This window comes from Dipteris shenzhenensis, chromosome 4 (assembly GCF_047967505.1).
Source record: "Dipteris shenzhenensis isolate YYH24624 ecotype China chromosome 4, Dip_SZ_1.0, whole genome shotgun sequence".
Taxonomy (NCBI): Eukaryota; Viridiplantae; Streptophyta; class Polypodiopsida; order Gleicheniales; family Dipteridaceae; genus Dipteris; species Dipteris shenzhenensis.
Genome location: NC_141599.1, coordinates 33,216,261 through 33,225,738, shown reverse-complemented (window position 1 = coordinate 33,225,738; position 9,478 = coordinate 33,216,261). Strand labels below are relative to the sequence as shown.

General features: G+C 40.1%; 1 protein-coding gene across 1 annotated transcript; it reads left to right on the top strand.

Moving 5' to 3' along the window:
• Positions 1-4,185: 4,185 nt before the first annotated feature.
• On the top strand, positions 4,186-7,555 carry LOC147902743 (uncharacterized). Its single transcript, XM_087374234.1, has 3 exons — positions 4,186-5,358; positions 5,442-7,145; positions 7,227-7,555. Exons 1-3 carry the CDS (start codon positions 4,221-4,223, stop codon positions 7,550-7,552), a joined length of 3,168 nt encoding a protein of 1,055 aa, XP_087230360.1. The 5' UTR covers positions 4,186-4,220; the 3' UTR covers positions 7,553-7,555.
• Positions 7,556-9,478: the final 1,923 nt, after the last annotated feature.

The window sequence follows — 9,478 nt, the reverse complement described above, 5'->3', positions numbered from 1 at the left end:
TTCTCTCTTTTATCCTCACTTTTTCTCTCTTTTTCCTTGTCTCTTTTATCCCCACTTTTTCTCTCTTTTTCCTTGTCTCTTTTATCCTCTCTTTTCGTCTCTTTTCTCCTCTCTTTTTCTCTCTTATCTCCTCTCTTTTTCTCTTTTTCTGCATCCTCTCTTTTCGCCTCTATTTCCTTCTCTCTTTTTCTCTCTTTTATCCTCACTTTTTCTCTTTTCACTTTCTCTCTTTTTCTCTCTTTTCCTCTCTTTTCTCCTTTAAATCTTTTTTATCCTCTCTTTTTCTCTCTTTTTTCGCCTCTCTTTTTACCCATCTTTTCCTATCTTTTCCTCTCTTTTCTCCTCTCTTTCCTTCTCGTTTCCCCTCTCTTTTCCTCTCTTTTCTACTCTCTTTCCTTCTCTCTTTTTCTCTACATGAAGCTTCAATAGCCTGACATTGAGCAAGCAGATACAGACTTCTGTCACTCTAATTCAAAGAATGTAGGATTCTGTAAATGCTTGCTCAATGTCAGGCTGTCACTCTATTTTTTATTTTGCATGATGGAAAGAGGGCATGCATGGGCGTGGCCATAACCTCTAAAATACATTGTTATGCTATCTCGAGAACCTATGACATGGCGTGGCCATACCATGTGAAAGTAGGTTATTATTTATGGGGCGTCCATAACCTATAAACGTGCATTATGATGGCATGGCCATAACTTATGAAAGTACGTTATTAGGGCAAGGCCATAGCATGTGGAAATACGTTGTCATGGCATAGCCATAACTTGTGAAATTTTGTGGCTATGATCTGGTCATAGCTTACAACTGTGGCCACAATCCATGAAAGAGATGATGTCCTTTTACAGTGGTCCATGCCTTGTTATTGATTGTTGGTGAGACAGTTGTATTCATTCATTTCTTATTACTTTTTGATTGTTGAACAGTTGTATTCATCTATGCTTCATTGATTTTTGGAAGGTGGTATTCATCCACACCTTATTACTTATTGATTTCTAGACAGTGGTATTCATTCCATGCCTTAGTTCTTATTGATTATTGGCATTCATCTATGTCTTACTACTTACTGATTGTCAAACTATGGTATTCATCCATGTATTATTGCTTATTGATTTCCAAACACTTGTATTCATCTCCATGAAATTATTTCTTATTGTTAGCCAAACAGTGGATTTCATCCATGCCTTGTTACTTATTGATTGTTAGACAGGGGCTCATCTGTACACTACTACTTATTAATTGTCAAATAGTGGTATTCATCCATTCCTTATTACTTTTGCTCGACATTGGTCTATGCTTAGATATTTGTTATTACTATATGGATATGATGGGTAAACATTCAACTACCTCAACAATACTATACACACATATTAATGGTTGCATTATCTATCTGTGGATTTGGAGCATGCCATCCACCATTAGGTTCATCATGAGCTTAAGGAATGGTTCAACAATTGCTGGTGGACTTCTACCATCTTTGTACATATTTCACATACATAACACATGGTTTTTGAATGAGTTAGGGAAAGCTATATATAGCTCTAATAGTTTTCAAGGTCAAAAAATTAGAGAAAATGGGATTTTAATAATACTCTTTGAGTGCACATACTATGTATATGATTTTTAAGTAGTTAAACCCATGAGAATTCCATTAATAAACAACATCATAAGTGTAAAATTATATTGATGAATAAAAAGATCAATATGCTAATGAATATGATGGTAAAAGTAGACTGATGAACAAAAACATACATATGCTAAAGAAAATATTAGTAAAGTAAATTGATGAAAAAAAAAACACAAATAATAATGACAATAATGGAGGTTGGAGATGAAGAACATCATAAAGTAGAGGGTGGTGTTGGCTTGATAGGAAATCATACAGTGAAATCCATGAGAGTTCCATTAATAACCACCACCATAAGTGTAAATTTATATTAATGAATAAAATAATCAATATCCTAATGAGAATGATGGTAAAAGTAGATTGGTGAAAAGAAACATAAATATGCTAAAGAAAATATTAGCAAGAGTAAATTGCTGAAGGGAAAAAAACACATAATAATGACAAAAATGGAGGTTGGAGATGAATAACATCATAAAGTAGAGGATGGTATTCGTTTGATAGGAATTATACAAAACTTATGGATAGGACAATATACAACCATTTAAAATCATCATAAAGTACCATACAATAATGTTAATAAAAGAGATGAAGATGGAGACATGGGTAGTAGGCGCCAAAAGGAAGATGGAAACTCATTTGAAAAAATGTAGAAAAAACATAGAAGAGGGGGCCTATGATGGGAAAACATGAGAGCATTCAGAACCTTTCTAGATTCAAAGATCAATTTTTTTCCAATGTGGAATATGATAATTATGATTACAAAGATAAAGATGTAGATGAGAGATAAGGATGGAGATTGGAGATAAGGAGGAAGATGGCGAAAAAGAGGGTATGGTCCTCCTTTTAATGAAAGTAAGAGTAATTATTAAGTTTAATATGAAGAACAACATAATAATGATAAAAATGGAGGTTGGAGATGAATAACATCATAAAGTAGAGGATGGTATTCGTTTGACAGGAAATATACAAAACCTATGGATAGGACAATATACAACCATTTAAATCATCATAAAGTAGAGGATGGTATCGATTTGATAGGAAATATACAACTGTTTAAAAAGGAACATGTCAACTCGTTTGAAATTTTTTGAAAAGTACCATACAATAATGTTAATAAAAGATATGAAGATGGAGACATGGGTAGTAGGCGCCAAAAGGAAGATGGAGACTCATTTGAAAAAATGTAGAAAAAACATAGAAGAGGGGGCCTATGATGGGAAAACATGAGAGCATTCCACGGAACCTTTCTAGATTCAAAGATCGATTTTTTCCCAATGTGGAATATGATAATTATGATTACAAAGATAAAGATGTAGATGAGAGCATTCCACGGGACTTTCGATTTTGTTTCAATGTGTAGTATGATAATTATGATAATAAAGACAAAGATGTAGATGAGAGATAAGGATGGAGATTGGAGACAAGGAGGAAGATTGTGAAAAAGAGGAAGATGGTGAAAAAGAAGATTGGAGACAAGGAAGAAGATGGTGAAAAAGAGGATGGAGATTGGAGACAAAGAGAAAGATGGTGTAAAAGAGGAGGAAGATGGAGACGAGAAAGAAGAAAATGAAGATGAGGGGGCCAAACGTTCATAGATTCGGTGTGAATGTGTGAAGCGAAGTAGATTCAATGGAATCATGAATTTTCTCAGACCCACTTATCATTGCATGGGAAGTACGAAATACTACCGACCCCAACGAAGTCTGACTCTAGACCCGGTCTGATTTTTCTTAGATGCCAGCATACATGATTAGATTGGCACGAAAATCTAGCTCTATGCAGCTTCGCCCTGGTAATAGATACTCCATGCATGGGATTTGTCAATGTTGCATGGACAAGATATAGGAGATAAAAATGGGGACGAAAAGGAAAGGAGAAGAGGCAACGTTTTTCAAATGTCAACAAGGTGAATTAATTAAATGGGCCTGTCATGTGGAAAAAGAGGGCGGAAACTCGAGTGAAACTGGAGATGTTGTGAGGAAATTATGCAGGACTCGAGTGAAACTAAGCCCAATTTCATTACTAAGACCTATCCTTCCAGGACAGGCCAAAAATTGAAAGCGGAATCTTTGTTTATTATTACGTAGTTAAGGGTTGGAAATAAATAAGAAATGGAGACGTGGCGGAGGCAAACGGGGTTGGAATATTCTCCAACATGAGCGTCTTTGAACTCTCTAGCTGTCTCGACTCTCGACTCTCTTCTCCACATTTACCTAAATGGGTTCACATTTACTATTCATGAATGCGACTACGGACCCCAGCGAAGTCCGGACTCCGGACTAGTCTCATTTTTCTTAGATGCGCTTAGTCCAGACTCCGGACCAGTCTGATTTTTCTTAGATGCGCACGGCAAGTAGGGACCCCAGCGACGACCGGTTTTCTTGCGTTGTAAGAAGAAATTTGAAAGAGCAACACCGGTTTGATTTGGGTTCGGTATGCCCTATGTATTCGTCCGTAGAATCGTTGGAACTTGGATATTGCGTACTTTTTAAATCCTTACATGCACCTCAAGGTGTATTCATTGATAGATCGAAATTGAGAGAGGGGGAGTGAGATGATCTGCAGTAGGAGCAGCAGGCGCGTTGTTGCGATGAATCGTTTTGTGTGTTGTGTTGTTCTTCTAGTTTTAGTATGGGGGATAGAAGGCTCGTCTAGTATACGTAGTAGCAGCACCAGCACCACCTCAGTGGTGCATGAGGCGCTAGGGGCGTTCAAGCGAGCCATCATCAGCGACCCTCTTCACTCCCTCGCCTCTTGGGACGTATCCAACGACAGCAGCAACCCTTGCAGTTGGGCAGGCTTGCATTGCAACAAGAAACACCACCTCATCTCCATCATCCTTAGCAACAAATCCTTGGAAGGCTCCATCTCCCCCGACCTCTCCCTCCTTCACAACCTCTCCTCCCTTGACCTCTCCATCAACTACCTCTCCTCCTCTCTTCCCTCTTCCCTCCCTCCCTCCCTCACTTTCCTTGACCTCAGCCAGAACTCCCTCTCCGGCACACTTCCTCTTTCCTCCATTGCCAACCTCTCTTCTCTTCGATTTCTCTCCCTCGACAATAACCACCTCTCTGGCCCCTTCACCCTCCCTCCGTCTTGCCTTCCTCAACTCTCCTTTCTCAGCCTCTCTAATAACTCTTTCTCCGGCCCCCTTCCTCCCGAGCTCTCCCACTGCTCCTCCTTGCAAACCTTTAACGTATCCCATAACCTCTTCACCGGCCCCTTACTTTCCACCGGCATCGGAAATCTCACCAGCTTGACTCAATTCGATATCGGTGTAAACCACTTTGAAGGACCCATCCCCCCCGGCTTAGGCAATTGCTCCATGCTGAATTTCCTCAGTCTTCCCAACAATAATTTCTCTGGCGGAATACCGCCTTCGTGGGGCCTTTGCAGGAATCTCCAATTTCTGTCCGTGTTCCAAAACAATGGCAGCGGTGACCTCCCCCCAGAGATCGGCTATCTCTCCAAACTTCAGTACTTATCGCTGGGATCCAACAGTTTCACTGGAAAAATCCTCCACATCCTCTTAAATTGCAGCGAGTTGTCTATATTGGATTTGAGCAGCAATCCTTCTACAGGAGACATGCCTCCCGACCTTGGGTCACAGCTGCCAAAGTTGAATGTCCTGGTGCTGGAATACAACGTGTTGACGGGCTCTATCCCTGCATCTTTAGGAAACTGTTCCAGCCTCACGTTTCTAATAATGGGCTACAATAATGTTTCAGGTACGTTCGTTCTTATGTGATTCTCTCCTTGCATGGACATCTTGAGCCTCTCTCTCTAAACACCGTTTAGGATGTGTTTCCAGGTACCATTCCCGAAGCCTTGTTCCGATCCCAGCAAATCAGCCAATTGGACTTGCAACATAACGAACTCAGCGGAAGCGTTCCACCTCAGATCGGGAACCTTACGTTGATGCAAAAAATGTTCCTTAACAACAACCGATTCACGGGCAGTCTTCCGCAGCAGCTGGGTCTGCTGGCTCCACTACAAGTTGCAACGTTTGAGAACAACTTTTTCTCCGGAAATTTGCCTGACGATTTGTTCAATTGTAGTGCATTAATGGGCCTTTCCCTACGTTACAATCGTTTTCAGGGTCCCATTCCTTCATCTGTTGGCCACTTAGCAAACTTGGGAAGTTTCGAGGCACAGGGCAATAGGCTCACAGGATCCCTACCGCCCGGACTCTCCAACTGCACGAAACTGGAGGGGCTCACTCTCAGCAACAATCTGCTTACTGGCGAAATCCAGGGATCAATAGTCGCTAGCATGCTAATGTTCAACTCTTTGGATCTCTCTAATAACAAGTTTTCTGGTCTTATACCTCAAGTTTTTGGCGGTATGATCCACCTTCAGACTTTGGATCTTTCCCAGAACAAATTTTCCGGTTCAGTCCCCGCTGACCTTGCATCTTGCGTTGATCTTCTTTTCCTGAACCTCTCCCTGAACAACTTAGATGGAACTATTCCTCCGCTTCTTGGAAATTTTCGGCTGAGTCTCCTAGTGCTAAATCTGTCTCATAATTCCTTCGTTGGGAACATCCCAAAAGAATTGGGAAGCCTGAAGTACCTTCAGCAGCTAGATTTGTCTTACAATGCTTTCTCCGGTACAATTCCCTCCTCGTTGGCTGACATAAACACTTTGCTGTTTCTCAATCTTTCATACAATAATCTAGAAGGTACCGTGCCTAGCGGAGGGGTCTTCGGCAAGTTGACGTCCACATCCTTTCTCGGAAATTCGAGACTCTGTGGCCATTTTGTTAATAAAACATGTTCAGAAGAATCGTCGTCCCACGCCTTGACAAAGCTAGGAAAGATCGGGTTGGCAGTTGCAGCGTCGGCTGCAATTCTGCTTATCTCAGGGATTGGGTATTACTATTTCGCAATTTATAGAAAAAAACGCTCAGCAGATTTGAGAAAAGACAATTTAGGGGATTTCACTAGCCCATTTCTGAGAATAAAACTGGAAGACATTCAGCAAGCAACGAACAATTTCAGTGAGGAAAATATTATTGGTACTGGGGTCACAGGAAGTGTGTACAAAGGCATGATGACGGATGGTAAAATATTAGCTTTCAAGAGATTCACGCTTGACAACATCGCTGTTCGTTCTTTCATCACAGAGTTGCATTCCGTGGGGCCGATCAGGCATCGGAATTTGATTAGGATTTTGGGTTACTGCTCCGATCAGATGGACACCAATATTTTGATACTAGAGTACATGCCGAACGGGAGTTTATATGACCATTTACATCCGCAAGATCGCGGCACATGCAGACTCTCGTGGGAGATTCGATTCCGAACCGCAATGGGCATTGCGCAGGGGTTGCTCTATTTGCACCATGATTGTCCTACACCTGTGATTCATTGCGATCTAAAGCCTCAAAACACCTTGTTCGATTCGGACATGGACGTTCGCATTACCGACTTTGGTCTCGCCAAAGTGTTGGCAGCCACCGCAACATCTAGTTATACTCAAAACATGCAAGGCACCCTTGGATACATGGCACCCGGTAATACCCAGTCCCACTGCTTTAATGTCAATTTTCTTTTGTGAGCCGATCCCCCGGTTATTTTTGTAACTTTTGTTGCAGAATTGGCGAGCTATGGACATATTTCAAGGAAATGTGACGTATACAGCTACGGGATCCTTGTGATGGAGCTAGTGTGTGGACGGAGGCCATCGGACAAGGTGGGCGGCGAGGAAGGCAAGACCTTAGTGCAATGGGTTCAATCGATGTTTGACGGCGACGATACACTGAATATTATGGATGAGAAGCTGCGTGAAGAGTGCAGGGAGCATATGGATCACATCAAGGAGCTATTGAGTATAGCGCTCCAATGCACGCAAGAGAATCCAAGACGCAGGCCGACCATGCAGCAAGTCATGAAAATGCTACTGTCTTCCACTAAATCTTGACGTGCTCTCTCCTAGACTTCTCTCAAGTTTCTACAACATAAGCATAACGTGGCTTTTGCTATCGTGTGATGTAAACTCCTTTGTGGCATCTCATTATAGTTAATACCTATAGTGCATGTTATGACCCTTCTAGGGTTATGTACAAATATTCTAATTTTAATGGTAGTTGTACATTTTGTAGATTACACAGTTGTATTTGTCCTATGGCTCGTAGTGTCTCTCTCCCAAATTATCGGTCCAAGATAAGGTGTGGGCTTGAAGGACTCTATGGTTACACACTTATTGGCATAGTTATTGAGTATATAGTATGTGTGTTCTAGTCATAGGTGGTTATGAATGTATTTGCATAATGCTTTTAGAGTTCAGACATAATGTTAACATAATTGCTCAACTTTGCTCTAAAATCTGTAATGCTTTTAGGGTTCAGCCATAATGTTGACATAATTTCTCAACTTTGCTCTAAAATCTATAACTTTAGATACACGTGTCTAATGAGCATGATTCCAAAGCCACAATTGTTTTTAAATGTGAACGAAATTCACATGCCAAAAGACTATTTTAATATACAACTTCGAAATTGGCATAAATCCACATTAATGCTAAGTGCACTTGGTACTTAGCTTAATAAACTAAATTAAAGCAAAAGGCTCAAGAGATGAAGGGATAGTCGTAGCAAGAGGAGGGAGGGTTAGAGCAGAGTGAGTAGAAGCCTTGAGAGAGGAAGGGGGTGGAGATTGTGCTTGTGAGTCACAAGTAGGGAGAAGCTGAGAGGTGCATGGCAAAGGTTGAGAATCAAAGAGACAGCGAGGGGGGTGAGAGAGGTGGTGAGGGGATTGGATCTACCTTAGGGAGGGAGACTAATTCTTTCTTGGACACCTTTTAACTTATATTAGTTTAAATTTTGGGTTTGAGGGAGGAGAGGTTCTAGGGAGACTAACTAATTGGGAATTTGAATAAAAGTTGAGCAGCGGACCATATATTGGCATCTTTGTGGTTTTCTACTCATAGTTAGATATTATAGAAATGATTTCAATATAGTCCATGCCAACTCTCACGTAGTTTGAATTTAGTCATTATGACAAGTGCATCTAATTTCATTTCCAGGCACAAGCTTGAGTCAATTAGTAATGATTTATTTCCTTCAAATTTTAGAACCCATTCTCGTTCATGTCTCAAAAAACATATCATAAAATTTAAATGATGGCAAGTGCACATTATTCATTGCACAAGCTCACATTCTTCATTCCACTTAACCATCAAAAGAAACCCAAGTGTAACAAGTAATCCCATTGAATTTGATTTCCAGAACAAATAGTCAAGTTTTGTGGGGGGTCATGTGGAAAAACATGGCTTATTACGTGCATTTAACAAAATGGCATTTTTAATTTGTGTTTTTTATAGAAAGATATGTAGAGAGGTATGAAAAATAGAGTCAAAGTATTTAAACACGTCATTTCCATAAGATTTTTCTTATTCAATGTAGGTGATTATGGCAAATAAAATTCGAGTCACATTATGACAAACAACTCTTCTATATACAAGTATAATGAACTAGTGAATCATCATTAATTATTCCATATGTATTTTTTCCTATAAACATATCACAATGATCTCATAAAGTTCCTATGTAGGTTTTCTTATCCAAACTAAGTATTAAATTGTGTAGACTCTCGTATATCCAAAAAACTCATGGCAACTTACAATAAGACTAGAAATCCCAAATCTCAATGAAAGAAAAGCTTTGTATATGCATATGAATAGGTCTCCTGTCATTAGTGAGAAAGGCAATATGAGAATCAAAGAAAGCTGAAACCAAAATACAATTTGATTTGCACACACACCAAATAGAGAGTGTTGCCATCAGTGATTCATAAGGAAAACTCCTTGCAAATACAGGAACACTTTCTTCGAAACGTGCTAGCTTCA